Genomic DNA, 14994 nt, shown 5'->3' with positions numbered 1-14994 from the left:
TGGGTTCCTAACCGAACGACCCGTGAGTCCTGTGTCACCGCAGGTTGCTTGGGCTGTCCTGGAGGGCAAGTCTCTGTCCCTGCGGTCTGTGCACTCGCCGCGGAGGACAGGGCTTGGCGCCCCCCGCGCCCCCGCAGGAGCCCGGGCACCATCACCGGAACGCGCGGTCGCAGGGCGCAAACGTGTAGGACGAAAAGTGGCAGCGAGCCCCGGGGGACGGTCCCACGCGGCCCCCGGGAGCCGAGCCCCTTCACCTCTCGGAGGGGAGCGGACGCGCGGCCCGGGGGCGCTGGAAGTGGCGACGGCAGGGCCGGGGACGCGCGGACCTCGGCGGCGGCCGCTCCAGGGCCGGGGGCGGGCGCGGGGCGGGGGCGGGCGCTGGGGCCGCGCCCTGCGGGCCCCTCCCCGGGCGGGCGGGGCGGCTCCCACACGCGCTGCGCCCGCCGCTGTCCCCCGCGCGGCCCATGTCCTCCGCGCCGCTGCGCTCGCCCACCCTGCGGCCGCACAGGATGAAGAAGGACGAGTCGTTCCTGGGCAAGCTCGGCGGCACGCTGGCGAGGAAGAAGAAGGCCAAGGAGGGTGAGTGCGCCGGCCGCCGGCCTGCAGCCGCGCGGGCGTCCCCGCGCCCCGTTGGGGTGGCTCCCCGCCCCGCGCCAGCGGCCCCCGCCCGGCCCGCGCGTCCCCGCCCCCTCCGGGCCCCGCGCGCGCGCGTCCCCGAGCTCTGGCGGGACCACGCGTCCCCCGCCGGGACTGGCGGGGTGGCTCCCCGGCCCGCGCGCTCCGGGCGCTCCCGCCCCCGACCGGCCCCGCGGGCCCGCGCGCCGCGCCGCCGTGACCTTCGGGAGCGCCCTTGACCCTCGCTCCGTCCTGCTGCCGAGACCTTTAGACCCGGGCGGGGAACGTTCGGGCCCGGCCCGGCCGCCCCCTCCCCGGCCGTTCGCAGATGGCCGTGGTGCGGAAGGCGGACCTGGAGCGACGGGCCCGGACCCCCCAGCCCGCGGAGAGCGGCCCCGCGCCCACGCTTGCTGGAGTCGCCCTTCGCTCGGCGCCGCTCGGGAGCCGCCCCGCCTGCAGGCCGGCGTCTGGCCGTGCGGGTGACCCTCCGTGCGCTGAGCCTTTACTGGTCACTTAGCGCCCGCCGGGCACGGGCCCGGGGCCCAGTTGGTGTTTTTGGCGCGGGAACCCCCGCAGGGGACGCGGCCCTCGCCCTGGAGCCGGGAGGAAGGAAGGGGGCGCGGCGAGTGCAGGCCACCCGCCGGGGTGGGGGGTGGGGGTGCCGCGACCGAGGGCTACAGGGCTCCCCTCCCCCTTTGCGCTTACGAAAATTATTCTAAAAACTACCTGCGCCCTCAACAGTTTAAAGATTTTTCAGAGTCGCAAGGGCGGGAACTTCTGCGGGCCTGTGTGTGCTTTAAACACACCGCCGTTCAGCGGGCCTCTCTGAGGACCGCATTCCTGAATTTTCCCTTTGTTCAGGCCTGGGGCAGATTCCGGATGGGTCTGGGTGAGCCGTGCTTGCTAGGAACGGGGAGCGGAAGAGGCAGCCAAGATAAGGCATGTGGGGGAGAAAGCCCTGGGGCTGACCTCGGGCTGGTGTCCCGGGAAAGAAGGGAAGGGAGAGGGGTGTGTAGACTGATTTCCATAAACCACCTGAGGCTGACTTATGCCCCAGAAAGTCTCCTTGTAACTCCAGGTTGAGTGTACCCCAAGGATGCATACCCGCTGGGACGCTGGACCTCCATTAATCTCTCCCTGGGACCCGTGTATTCCTAGGGATGCGTGTGACACTTCGACCTCTAGGGGACGTGTGTACCCCCATGCATTCCCCTCTGGGATTTTTATGGTGGGGGTCGGGGGTGGGGGGTGGGGAAGGAGTACCCTGGCATCTCCCATCAGGGATGCTTTTACCAGATTACTTGATTCAGTTCCCTGTGGGTAGGGCCTTGTCACCCTTCCGTGGCTTCCAAATACCCCCAAACAAATTGGCCATTCCTCTCTCGCAAGCCTTACAGTTTAAGGGCCCAAACTGGCTTGTATTTGTCTCTTATCAAGTCATACATCCTAAACGGGATGATAAATGACGGTCACTCCTCTGTCATTCCTGCTCCCTCCGTGATGTGTGTCCTCACCTGTCCTGACGCCGCCCTCGCCGAAAGTCATTTCAGGTCTTCTTTGTGACTTGGATCAGTTATAGACATAAATGCCACTTCCCTCTCCCAGTTTGTTCGGCCTGGGGAGCAGGGATAGCCCAGGCTCTTGCTTTTCTGGAACGGGGCGTCAGTTGTGATGAATACACAGACCAGTAGTGAGAGAACACTGGGCGCTGCGAAGAACGTTTGAAAGGGGAGAGAAGCGCTCAGAGCGGGTCACGTTTGGGTTGAGATCAGAAGGAACCGGTGAAAGAAATCTGCCACCGAATAGCAAGTAAGTGGAATGTTCTGGACTCTTACGGCTTTTTATGGGTGCCATTTACGCCCTTGGAATACGAAGAACGTGTGCCTGAATAATGGGCTGGTCCCCAAGGGAAATGCTTCTTGTCTTTGCTTCTAGGAACTGGTGTGTGTCTAGTACGTTGCAGGCCAGTCTGGTCTGGTGTCAGTGGGCCCGTCTGGTCTGGTGTCAGTGGGCCTAGAACCCCAGTAGTCCAGAGCATACTGTGATGAACAGCGGGGACATGAAAACAACAGCAGAAGGCGAAAGATGCTTTTGTGTGTGAGTTAGCCAGCTCTCCTGCCTCAGTTCTCAAAGTTTGGGTGCCTGGCCTGCTTGGGGTTCCCCCATATAAACAAAAGGCCGAAAACCCTAATTGGGCTCAGAGGCAGGAGTGGGGGTGGTGAGGCTGGGCTGGGAAGGGCTTAATGGCTTCCCACTGGTCTTCTGGGAAGCGGGCAGCAGAGAGGCAGAGCTGGATGGGTGATGAGGTCCTGGATAATTGAGAGTTGTTAGTCCTCCCGCAGGCCTGTTCTCTTGGCAGCCTGCCCTCCTGATCTCCGAACTGTGCTATTCGTGCAGTTTGTGAGCCGGGGCGGGTCCTGGGCCCCTGTGGGATGACACTCACATTTGCCTACCACGGAACCGTCAGGAAGGGGGTGGGTGCTCAGAGATTGACGGGCGCTGTCAGGTGCAGCAGGGTTTCATTTTCCTTTTTGTTAGAAAGTTGACGGTGAGTTTAGGAGCCTGGGTGGTAGTGAGGCCCCTGTAAGGGAGGGTGTGAAGATTCGGGGAGGTTAGAGATTCGGGGAGCCTGCAGGCGCTGGCCTCCAGGTTGTCAGAACTTGTGGTTGTGACAGGGCGTGGAGGGACACGTTGGGGTGAACGTCCTGTCATCTTCAGGCGAGATCATTTTAGGAAACGCATTGCCCTGGAGTTTGGAGGAACCAATGCAGGAAGTGCCCGTGGCTGAATTCACGGCGTGATTCAGGCTGATGGGCTCCGGGAGGGAACCACTTCGGGTCATGTGGTGGCCCGCTTTAGAAAACAGAACTGTGACTAACTGCAGACATCGGAAAGGGTGGGAAGAACGCTTGACAAACCCCATGGCTCCCCGTAGAAGGCCCGGAGACTTTCAGGAGCAACTTATTAAAAGCTGGTTTGGACAGACTCCCCTCACCAGGTCCCCCTCATGACCTCGGATGGAAGGCCCCAGAGGTCCAGCAGGCCCGGAGGTGGGGCCAGGGGGCACCCCAGGGGCTGCAGCTGCCCTGTGAAGTCCCTAGAGGGGTGCAACCAACTCTGGGGCCAGGATGGCCCTGGATGCCTTCCGGTCTCCTGCGCTGAGGACCTGCCCTCATCCCAGACACCAGCGATCGGAGCCCAGCCTGGAGGCTCTGTCCCCTCTGCTCTCCGAGGAAAGAGAGCATTTAGGAAGTTCCCCTTCTCTGACGTTTTTTTTGTTTGTTTCTGTAAATGTCCTTTTTATTTTTTTAAAGATTATTTACTTGAGAGAGATCACGAGTAGGGGGGAGGGCTAGAGGGAGAAGAAGGCTCCCCACTGAGCAGGGAGCCCGATGCGGGGCTCGATCCCAGGACCCTGAGATCATGACCTGGGCCGAAGGCAGACACTTCACCGACTGAGCCACCCAGGGGCCCCTGTAAATGTCCTTTTTTTCTAGCAGTCTTAGGTTCCCGTTCTCCGACGACTTACAGACCTGCAGCATCTTTTTGTGTGTGTATGTGCGGTCTGGTGAGGCGTCTGTTCAGATCTTTGGCGTGTTTTTAATCAAAGTTGTTTGATTTCTTCGTGTTGGATTTTAAGAGTTTAGATGCAGATCCTTTCTCAGATGAGCCTTCTGTAGGTCCTTGCTCCCAGTCTGTGGCTCGTCCTCTGCTCCTCTCCCCAGTGGTCTTCCAAGCATTGCATGCGGAAGCATCGGTCAATGAGCATGGTATCGTGAGCCCTCCCTTGGGATTTAAATCTCAAGGGATCACGAGGCGGCTGTGACCTTGAACTGAAGGTTGAAAGTATTACATTTCTTCAATAACGTGCAGGAGAGAATATTCTCTACACCACCCCCGTTAGCCCCGGTGATCACCTTGACCTTCACAGATCGATTGGCTGTGTCGATGCTGCGTAGACCTCGGCACTGCCCACTTAAACACTACTCTATAATAATAGGACCTAATACAATAGGACCTGGACAGAGATGCTATGTAATTTAATCCTGTGACGTAGAAATTCCTACCTAGCTGCAAAGTCTATGCAGCGTAGAATTTCCCCCTCATTTTATAGTTGAGAGAACACAACCTTACCTAGTAGCCACTTCACGGGTTTAAACCAGTGGTTCTCAACTGGGGGTGATTCTGTCCCCAGGGGACATGGGTGGTGTCTGGGGACACATTGTGCGGTCATGACTGGAGGTGGGGGTGCTCCTGGCATCTATGGATGGGGGCCAGGAATGCTGTAAATATCCCCTAACACACAGCCCAGTAAGAGTGCCAAGGTGGACAGCCCGGCTGTTTCCTTCCTGGGCTGTCTCAAGAACTCCCAAGAGAAGGCCAAGGGGGGGATGCTACTCCGGGCCCTCAGCCCCGCAGTGAACCTCCCGGGCCCGGGGCTCAGCATCTGGGGCTCTCTGTTCAGTTCCTTGAGGGGGCGAATCCACGTGGCCTACCTGGGCCCAGGCACCAGTCACAGCCTCCTGGTGAGCAGGGCCCGGAGGGGGGCAGATTCCCAGAGTGGGGAATCTGCGTGAGAGCTGCTACCTTGAAGAAACGAATTTTTGACTTTTCCGTGAAAGCTCAGAGGAAATGTAGCCAGAAAACCCAAAGGGGGGAGGTGAAGGACAGCAGTGGGAGGAGGTACCCCTGATCTGGGGCCTAAGGACACAGGTAATGGAGTCCTTACCTGCGCTCCCTGGCAGGCTGGGAGCTGGTGGTGGGCAGGGATGACCCCAGGCTCGTCCTCAGAGCTGGTGACCGCGACCTGTGGGGGACACACAACCTGGCCATGGTTCTGGGTTCCAGCTGGAGGAAGGGGGCCCTGGTTCATGTAAAGGATGGCTGGGAATGAGCCAGAGGACGGGGTGGAGTATGGGGCTTCCCACCAGGGGCGCTGTAGGAGACCCCCCCCGCCCTCCACCAGCCGCTTTTCGAGAAGTGCAGGCAGTTCATGGCAGCAGGGCACCCCACATGTGGCGCATGGGTCATGGTCAGACGCAATTGGTGTTACTTTAGAAGGTCTGGAGGCCACAGTTTTTTTTTTTTTTTTTTTTTTTTTTTGTTTTTAGGAGCTTTATTCACAAATGCCAAAAACTGGAAAGAATCCACATGTCCAAATGGTGAATGAATAAACAAACTGTGGTACAATGGACTGATACATGCAACAACATGGATGAACCACAAAGTTACATGTTGTATTATTCCAGTTGTTTGACATTCTGGAATAGGCAAGCCTATACCAAAAGAAAACAGATCAGTGAGTGGCTAACAGGGAATGGAGGCAGAGGGAGGATATTGACTACAAAGGGACATGAGGAACCTCTTTGGGGTAACAGAAATGTTATGTATCTCAGCTTGGCACTGGTTATATAACTGCAAGTGTTTGTCAAAATTCATACTGTACACCTAAAACCTGTGTACCTAAAAAAGCATGAACTTCATTGTATGTAAATTCCAGGTGGCTTTCCTCCAGGCAGCTGCAGATTCAGGGCCTCTCCCCTCTAAGAATGAAGACATTTGGCAGGAACACAAATTAGCTGAGTCCTGCCTTCTCTGCCCAGGCCCCATCTCCCGTTCCTTGCAGGGTGTAGACGGTGCAGGGCTGACGCATCTGGGTCAGTGGTAGTTTGTAGCCGGTTGGGGACATTTTGCAAACTGTAAAGTGACTTCTACGTGCTGTTTTATAGCAGATCTCAACAGCCCTCTGGTTTACCTTTAAAAATAAACCCGGAATAGTGTCTTTCTTTGTGGCAGCATAGAGGAAAAGGATTTGTAATGAGTTTGGTCTCTTTGGCCAGGGACATAGGGCTCTTGGAATTCTTTGCATTTCCGGGCACTCACGTGATCATTCTGGCGCTCTATAGGACCCTTGGAGCATCGAGTGCAGGTCGTGTTTAAGGTCGGTTGGCCTCTTCATCTGTGAGAAGGGAAAGAGTGGCTGGTAAGCCCGTGGAGGGACGTAAGTAGGTGAGAACCAGGGCCACGTACATGGTGGGTTCTAGAATGGTTTATTGCAAGAGGAAACCAGCGTAGGTCCTGTTTGGATCCGTTGGGCCTGTGAGGTTCTCTGCAGAACCTGCCACGGAGGAGAGAAGCAGGGAAGCAATCCCTTTCTCGAGACCCAAATGCCTCTTGGGGCCGCTTCTGTCAGTGGGGGGCAGCTCGTGGTGGGAGAGGAAATGCACTGTCTCTGCTCAGCTCCTGGATTGCAACCTATTCCTTAGGGGGAGGTGGAGTGGAAATCACTGGAAACCGTGGTTCTGTTTTTCCTCTCTCTGGCTGAGAGGAAGTGGTGTTCAGGGGAGCTTTTGGCGTGGCTTTGTCAAGTTTCCTTTGATTATTATCCTGACGGCATATTGGATGGATTATTATCCCGCTTTACTACATCTTCTTTACATCTTCAAATGCAGGCTTTCTCCTTGTTTGTTCTATAGTTGTTGGGAGGGGGGACATTTACAAGAGGAACCCACACAGGCACATCGACTTGTTCCAACCTGGGCTTTTATTCTTGGGATTCTCTAAAATCCCTTGGAATCATTTGCTTCGGTAAGAAAGGGAAACTGATTCCGGGCCCAGAGCAATGACTTTTATGTCCCTTGCCTTTCTGTACTGAGATGGCCTCTTTAGGAGTAGCTAGCTGTCTGTGGTTCTAGCATCTCAGCTGTCCCTGCGTGGTCCCTGAAGAGTCGGGTCGCCCTGGCAACCCCACGCTCATCAGACAGCCTCTGCTTTGAATTCCGGTCTCCACTCCCTGGAATAAATATTTATCTCACATCCCGAAGTTAGCTTACCATCATGCTCCCTGTCCGGTTGTCAGAATAATTAAGGGATGTTTATAAGATATAAGTGGGTAAGTGCTTTCTGTGAGCGGTTTTTAAGTGCTTCGTGTGATTGATGCCCCCCCTGCTGCGGTTGGCAAAGGGCAGGTAAGTTTACCTAGCGATTTCCTTGTTTTCCAATAGGCGGTTCCATCACATAAAAGATGTACCCTAAGGAAGCATGTTTTCTCTTTGCATCAGCTGTACACTTTTTAGGTTTCAGATGCAAAATCGCTTTACTTCCTGGTGAGTGCATTTGCTATTTATTATAGTACATAGAAGCTGAAGGACAGATTAGTAAGCTTAGGAGTACGTTGCAAACATACGTTGGCGGGGTGGTGGGTTAATCTCCTTCTCTGCACTAATTGCTGTGGGGGTAAAGAGAGCGTAACATGGAATGCACTCCATTCTAGAAGTTTCTGGCAGTTTTGCATCCTTGAGATACTTCTTGGGTGACACGTACTCAAATGAGAGGCTGCTTTCTGGTTCGAATTAAGCATGGAAGGCGCAGCAGGCCCTGGCATGGTCTGTGGGGCTCATAGTACCTGGGAGTCACGGGATGGCCTCTGGGAAGCCAGGGGAATCCTTTTTTATTTTCCTACCTGCTCTGGAACCCCTCTGAGGCTCCATGCGTCAAGCCCCGGGGCCTCTCTTCCTCATTCGTGAGGTGGGGAAGTGGAGGGAGATAGCACTCCGTGCTTCCGAGCTGGTTTGTCCTCGCTGATCCCCAGAAAGGCAGCGCGTTCCAATGGGAGGCTGCGGGCGGGTGGCAGGGCCAGCTCTCGGCTCGCCTTCTTGCTGGTTGGGTCCTGCATCTTCATCCGCGAGCCTCTTTCCTGATGGGGCTCACGTGGAGCCCGGTGGCACTTGCCCTTAGGCGGTGTGAGGATACCTGCACTGGAGGAGGTGAAGCCTTATCAGCCATCGGGGGAGGGCTCAGTAAGTGTTAGTTAGTGATGATGTTGGCAAGTAGGGCATTGGCACGGATACCAGAGCTGGTCGGTTAGTCGCAGAGCAGGGGTGGCAAGGCGGCTTCCCCTCGAGAGCACATTCAGCTGGATTTGTGACGACTGCCTGCCCTGCCCCTGTGTTAAGAAGGATTCAGAGGCTGTGTCTGGGCTCAGGGGGGAACAACGCTGATTCTCACGGACCCCGTTTCAACAGCTCTGGCTTCTTCTTTCTTAATGTGTTCCAGAAAGCAGCTAGGTGGCTGTTGGTAACAAAGTTACATAAGTCCTTTAACAATATGCATTTGAGGGATGCGGCTGTTCTCCTCCTTCTGGCCCCGTGCGACCGGGAGGCACGGTTCCTGTGCAGGTGAGGTGTGCACTCCAGAGAAATGGCAGGTTCCTTGCGCTTGCTGAGCAGCTGGCGCGTCTCAGTCGGATGCTGCGTCCCTGGGGAGTGAGGCCAGCTCAGCATCGTCCGCCTCGGTCTCTGATGGTGCTCCCTCACCAGCTTAAAGCCTTAGAACGGTTGGCAGTGTTATGCTTTCATGTGAGTAGTGGAAAGTGAACTCCTTGAGCTCAGGTATTTTGAAGAATGATCGTTCTTGGTTGGGGTCTTTGAACCTTTACTTCTTAGGCAACCAGAATCCATCACCAGTGTTCGTTCCCCGCAAGTAAGGCCATCTTAATAGTTTATGCCCCTTCTTTAAAAAAGTTATGCATGTTCATACTTTCACTTGAAGACTTGTAATTCCAAAGGATCTAGGCTTTGCTCTAATAGTTATTAAGAAGTTAAGGAGGGAGGGGCACCGGGGTGGCTCACTTGGGTGAGTGTCTGCCTTCAGCTCAGGTCCTGTTCCCAGGGTGCTGGGATCCAGTCCCGATTCTGGCTCCCTGCTCAGTGGGGAGCCTGCTTCTCCCTCTGCCTGCAGCATCCCCTGCTTGTGTGCTCTCTCTCTCTCTCTCTCACAAATAAATAAATAAAATCTTAAAAGTTAAGGAGGGAATAGACGTTCCCTAACTCCCGGGGTGCGCTTGGAGTGCGCTTGAATCCAGGGCTCCCGGAAGCAGCTGCGGGGTTCGGTGGAACTGTGGTCGCCCTCTGTGTCTGCCGCTTCCCCGGTCACCGTGGCATCCGCCAGACCGGGCAGGCGCCGCTTTGTATGCGGACAGAGCATCCTCGCAGCAGAGAGGAGCGCCATGCTGGTGGTATTTGTAACTCATGGTGGTACAGGTGGAATTTAAGGGAACTCTTTACTAAAGCTTCATTGGCAGTGTCTTCACCCCTCTCTTTTTTCTTGTTTTGAAAATTAATATTGTGTTTAAAAGTGAGAACGAGTCCATACTTGACAATGGGTTGATAGAAGATCGTCAGAGAAGTGAGGGAAAAAATTTAAAGGGGAGAAAAAAAGCCGGAAAGGAGTCTCCAGCAGCCAAGCTCATGGCAAGCCGTGGGGGGCCCTCGTGACGTTCCAGGCACGGTGCCCACACCGCATGCATTATCTCATCTCAGGCTCACACAAAGCAGGGAAGTGGGTGCTATGTGCTTATTCCCAGTTTGCAGATGAGCAGACGGGGCGCAGAGAAGTGGGGTCCCTTGCGGAGGTCACACCGCCTGCCGGGGAGATTAAAACGCCCGGCAGCCTGGCTTGTGAGTGGTGCAGCCTTGCAGACCAGAGAGGTGATTCACCTGTGAATAATCGTCCCAGCTGGCTCGAAGTAAAGCCGATTTCTCCTCTAGCATTTGAGATGCCCTCAGCCACGGGGGCAGGAAGGTGCTCCAGAGGAGGAGACAAATGAGATCCATTCTGTGCTGAATGGACTCGTTGGCATTTATAGGAAGAAGACAGACCGCCGGTGGCTGCAGTCCATATCCTCGCTGACTCTGTGTCACCTGCCCCGCCATCGGCCAGCCCCTCCACCCCCAGCCCCATCTGCCTTGGCTGGGGCCCTCACAAACGCTGCCCCTCTGCCCCAGAGCCTTTCTACCCCTCGGCTTCAATGTTGATCCAGCAGGTGGGGGCTCCTCTCTGCCCCCCGCCGGGGACCACCGCATCCTGCACGTACCTGCCCCGGGTTGTTGGCTCAGTGCCCAATGATAAGAAATGATCTTTGGCCATGAAAGGTGGTCTTTGTGTGTTTGCTGAGTAAGCAGGAAGCAGTCCGTGTGGCGGTTAGGGTCGTGGATCTTGGGGCTCAACTTCCAGAGTTTGAACTGATCCTGCTGCGCTTGCGGCTTTGACCTTGGGGAAGTATGTGCCTCGGTTTCCTCTTCTGTAAAGTGTACTTAACGCTAGGGTTATTGGGAATTAACGTGGGTTATTAAACTGATAAGAACAGAGACTACACTTGATCTTAGAAAAAAGGCCGAGAAGCAGTGTAGTGATGTAATTTAAACTGGGCCCAGTCAAGCCATGGAGTGGGAGAAAATATTCCGAGGATTCTGGTACCAGTTCTACTCCGATCACCAGCTGTAGCTCCGCCATCAGTCCTGATATAGGGGTTCTTCCACCAGCTGGTGGCCTATAATTCAGCTCCATTCTGACAGCGCCCACCGGGAGACAGTGTCGTTGGGCCCCACAGGTTAAGGGCCCAGCCCTATAAGACCGCCCACCACCCTTCAGACACAGTTGCAAGTCCAGGTCCTTGCCTGTGCTGCTGACCGATGGTTACAAGTCAGAGGCTCTGACCCCCTCCTTGGGTTCCATGAATTAATTTGCCGGCACGGCTCACAGGGCTCAGAGAAGCATTTCACTTGTCATCTCACCAGCTTGCATGCAAGGTTGTCCTCAGGAGCAGCCTCATGGAAAAGATGCAGAGGGGGCGTGTGGGGAGGGCGTAAGGGTAGGAGTAGGAGTGGGAGGGGTTGAAGAGTTCCAGCTCTCTAATCCCAGGGTTGGTTCCCCTGGCAACCAGCCCTTTCCTAAGGTGACTGTGTCTCTCATTGCTTAGGAAATTGCTAGGGTTTTAGGAACTCTGGGCCAGGAGCTGGGATGAAAACCAAATATACGTGTTTCTTATTGTAACTCAAAATTCTCACGGTTCCCAAAACACACATCTGGTAAAGGACTGGCATCCACAATACCTAAAGAACTCCCGCAACTTGAGTAAAAAAAAAGACAAAATGCAATAAAAGAATAGATAAAAGGTCTGGACAGACGCGCCACCAAAGACGTACGAATGGCCAGTATGCATCTAGAAAAGCATCATTAGTCATCCAGGAAATGAACCACAGATGAGAACCAGATACACTCCACACCCACCGGGACAGCTGACGTGGTCGCCCATGCCTTGGTGGGGATGTGGGGCTGCTGGGGCTCTCACTTGAGCCGGGGCTGGTACGGTGTGCAAACTTAGGAAGTTAGTTTGGTCGTTTCTTTAGAAACTAAACATATAACGCCCCCATGACTCATCAGTTCCAATCTGAGATGTTGACTCAGGAAATGGAAGTCTGTGTCCATAAGAAGGCTGTACAAGAATTTTCATAGCAGCCCTTCTTTAAAAAAAAAAAAAAGAAAAAAGAAAGGGCGCCTGGGTGGCTCAGATGGTTAAGCGTCTGCTTTCGGCTCAGGTCATGATCCCAGGGTCCTGGGATCGAGTCCCACATCGGGCTCCCCGCTCGGCGGGGAGCCTGCTTCTCCCTCTGACCCTCTCCCCTCTCATGCTGTTTCTCTCTCGCTCACTCTCTAAAATAAATAAATAAATAAATAAAATCTTTAAAAAAAAAAAAGAATTTTCATAGCAGCCTTATTCATAGTAGCTAAAACCTGGAAGCACCTCAGGTGTCCATCAATAGGAGCATGGAGGATTGGACGGGGGAGGGGCGTGTGATTCATATGATAGGAGACGACTGAGCCAATAAGAAGGGACGAAGTACAGTACGAAGTAATCGAAACAACACAGTGACCCTCAGGGATGCCTAGGGAAAGAAGCCAGACCCCAGAGATTATACACTGTGCGGTGCCATTTCTGTGAAGTTCTCCAGTGGATAAAACTAAGTGATGGCTGTTTCTGAGATGGGGATGGGGCTTGACTGGGGAGGAGCAGGAGGGAATTTTCTCCTTTATTATGAAAATGTCCTCCATCTTGATGGGGGTGTGAGATACACAGGTGCGTGCATTTGTCAACACTCACCGGATGTGCACTTAGAGGGTGCGTTTCGGGACGCCTGGGTGGCTCACTTGGTGAAGCGTCGCCTTCGGCTCAGGTCATGATCCCAGGGTCCTGGGATCGAGTCCCGCATCGGGCTCCCTGCTCGGCGGGAAGCCTGCTTCTCCCTCTGCCTGACGCTCCTCCCTGCTTGTGCTCTCTCTCTCTTCCTCTCTCTGACAAATAAATAAATAAAAAATCTTAAAAAAAAGGTGTGTATTTCATTGTATGCGAATTTTAACTTAGAAGAAAAAAGAACTATAAATAAAGACTGAACTCCAGTTAGTGATACATATGCTTAGGGGGAAAGGTATCCCTGTCTGCAACTTACCTTGAAATGCATAAAAAAATAAGATGGTGTGGTAGGTCGATTAATGGCCCCCAAAGATGACCACATCCCAGAACCTAGAACCTGTGACTCCATCACATTCCACAGTCCTAGGGACTTTCCATATGGGTTTAAGGATTTTGGTGTCTAGGTAAACACAAGGTCCTTTTAAGAGTGAGGTACGGGAGTCAGTGTAAGGGAAAGAGATGTGTCAATGGGGTGATGTGGGGCTGGAAGCCAAAGAGTGTGGGCACCTCTCGAAGCTGGAAAGCAAAGAAACAGATTTTCCTTACACATTCCAGAAGGAACACAGCCCTGTCAACACCTTGATTCTAGCCAGTGAAACCCATTTTGGACTTCTGACCCCCATAACTATAAAATACTACATTTGTGTTGTTTTAAGGCACTAAATTTGTGGTGACTTGTAGGGCAGCGGTAGGAAAGGAATACGGATGGATTGCTGGATAGATAGAGGGATGGGTGGATACATAATGAAACAGAGAAAAGTGTTAGTGTAGACTCCAGGTGGAGGGTAGACAGATGCTCAGTGTCAAGTTCTTTACGTGTTTCTATGTGTTTGGAAATCTTTTTTTTTTTTTTAACATTTATTTATTTGAGAGAGAGCGAGCAGGAGTGAGAATGAGAGAGAGCACGAGCAGCGGGGAGGGGCAGAGGGAGAGGGAGAAGCTAACTCCCTGCTGAGCACAGAGCCCGACGCAGGACTTACCCCAGGACCCTGCGATCATGACCTGAGCCGAAGGCAGACGCTTAACCAACCGAGCCACCCAGGTGCCCCATTAGTTTGAAAATCTTAATAATACAATATTGGCATGTAGGAAGCCCTCCATGGGTGTTAGCTATCCTTCTGACCCCTACCACCACTCTCCAGCTCCCCACTTTGCCCATCACATACGGAAGACGTGCAGGAAAAGACCAGGGGACCAGCTTGTGGTAAATGGGCAGAAGTAACAAAATAGAAGAGACCATCATGATGTATTTGGATAGGTGCTTCCATTCAAGAACATTCAGAGTAGACAAGAACTTAGGTGAAAGGCTGGGAACTCAGGACCTGGAAGCTCGTCCCTTAAGTCAGTTGTAATTTCTGCCTGTCGCCTGATCAGGTGCAGGCTGCAGACGTTTGCAGCCACGGGACAGAAAACACGGTGCCCCAGGAGCTGTCATCTTCAGTCATCCTGCTCTGCTGCTGCTTCTGAGAGTGTCTGCACTTTGTTAGGGGAAGAGAGTGTTTTAGTTAAGTCTAACTAGAAAACATATTATTAGTATAATGAGATTTTAATGATTTGAAATTTTGTTGGAACAGCGCGCAGAATTTCAATCTTATTGTGTGCAGCTGGGCTTTGCTTATTTTATTTTTTGCTGGGGCCTCATTGCACGTTTCTACAATTATTATTTAGGTTTGCTTTCTTAGAGCCCGGCTTTTAGGCTGCTCCTGATTTTCTTGCTTACCAGATCCCTCGGGGAAAAAAAAAAAAGAATATATCCTTTTTGCACATCCTGAGGTGTGAGTGTGTGTGTTGTGTGAGTGTTGTTCCTGAAGGAGATGTATGTTTGTTTAAGGTTTATGTTGATGCTCTGCTCATTATTCAAAATTGCCAGGAAGCAAGAACAACCCAAATGCCCATCAGCAGATGAATGGATCAACACAATGCGGTGTATCCATACAATGGAATACTATTTGGCGGTAAAAAGGAATGAAGTACTGATAGAGGCCACAACATGGATCAGCCTTGAAAATAGGACACAAAAGGCCACCTGTTGTGTGAATCCACAGTTAGGAAATGTACAGACTAGGCAAATCCACAGAGACAAAAGGAGTAGATTTGTGTTTGCAACGGGCTTGGGGGGATGGGGAGTGTCTGCTAATGGGGTACAGGGTTTCTCTCTGGGGTGGTGACGGTGTTCCTAAATCGTTTGTGGTGATGGCTGCGCAACTGGTAAATATCCTAAAACGCGAATCACACGCTTGACAAGGGCGGATTGCATGGCATGTGAATTCTTTGTCCATGGAGCTGTTAGGAAAAACAGTGCTGGGCTGGGAGTGGAGCCTGAGCTTGTCAGTTTCTCTTTGACCTTA

At 53.4% G+C, this 14994-nt stretch overlaps 1 protein-coding gene and 1 pseudogene across 2 annotated transcripts in view; one reads left to right on the top strand and one right to left on the bottom strand.

The window, feature by feature from the left end:
* Positions 1 to 405: 405 nt before the first annotated feature.
* Positions 406 to 14994, top strand: part of PARVB (parvin beta) — a 95075-nt gene continuing 80486 nt past the window's right edge. Inside the window, exon 1 of one of the 2 annotated variants that reach the window (XM_045872360.3) lies at positions 406 to 579. In XM_045872360.3, coding sequence (XP_045728316.1) covers positions 465 to 579 — 115 coding nt within the window. In that variant the 5' untranslated portion in view covers positions 406 to 464. Of the gene's footprint in view, positions 580 to 6502; positions 6625 to 14994 lie in introns of those variants that run through there. The other variant, XM_064590500.1, reaches the window with a different exon arrangement.
* Positions 10701 to 10801, bottom strand: LOC123845194 (U2 spliceosomal RNA; annotated as a pseudogene).

Source organism: Mirounga angustirostris, unplaced genomic scaffold (assembly GCF_029215605.1).
Source record: "Mirounga angustirostris isolate CCGP_5_RB_7025 unplaced genomic scaffold, mMirAng1.0.hap1 SCAF_5, whole genome shotgun sequence".
Taxonomy (NCBI): Eukaryota; Metazoa; Chordata; class Mammalia; order Carnivora; family Phocidae; genus Mirounga; species Mirounga angustirostris.
This window is presented reverse-complemented; position numbering and strand designations above follow the sequence as displayed.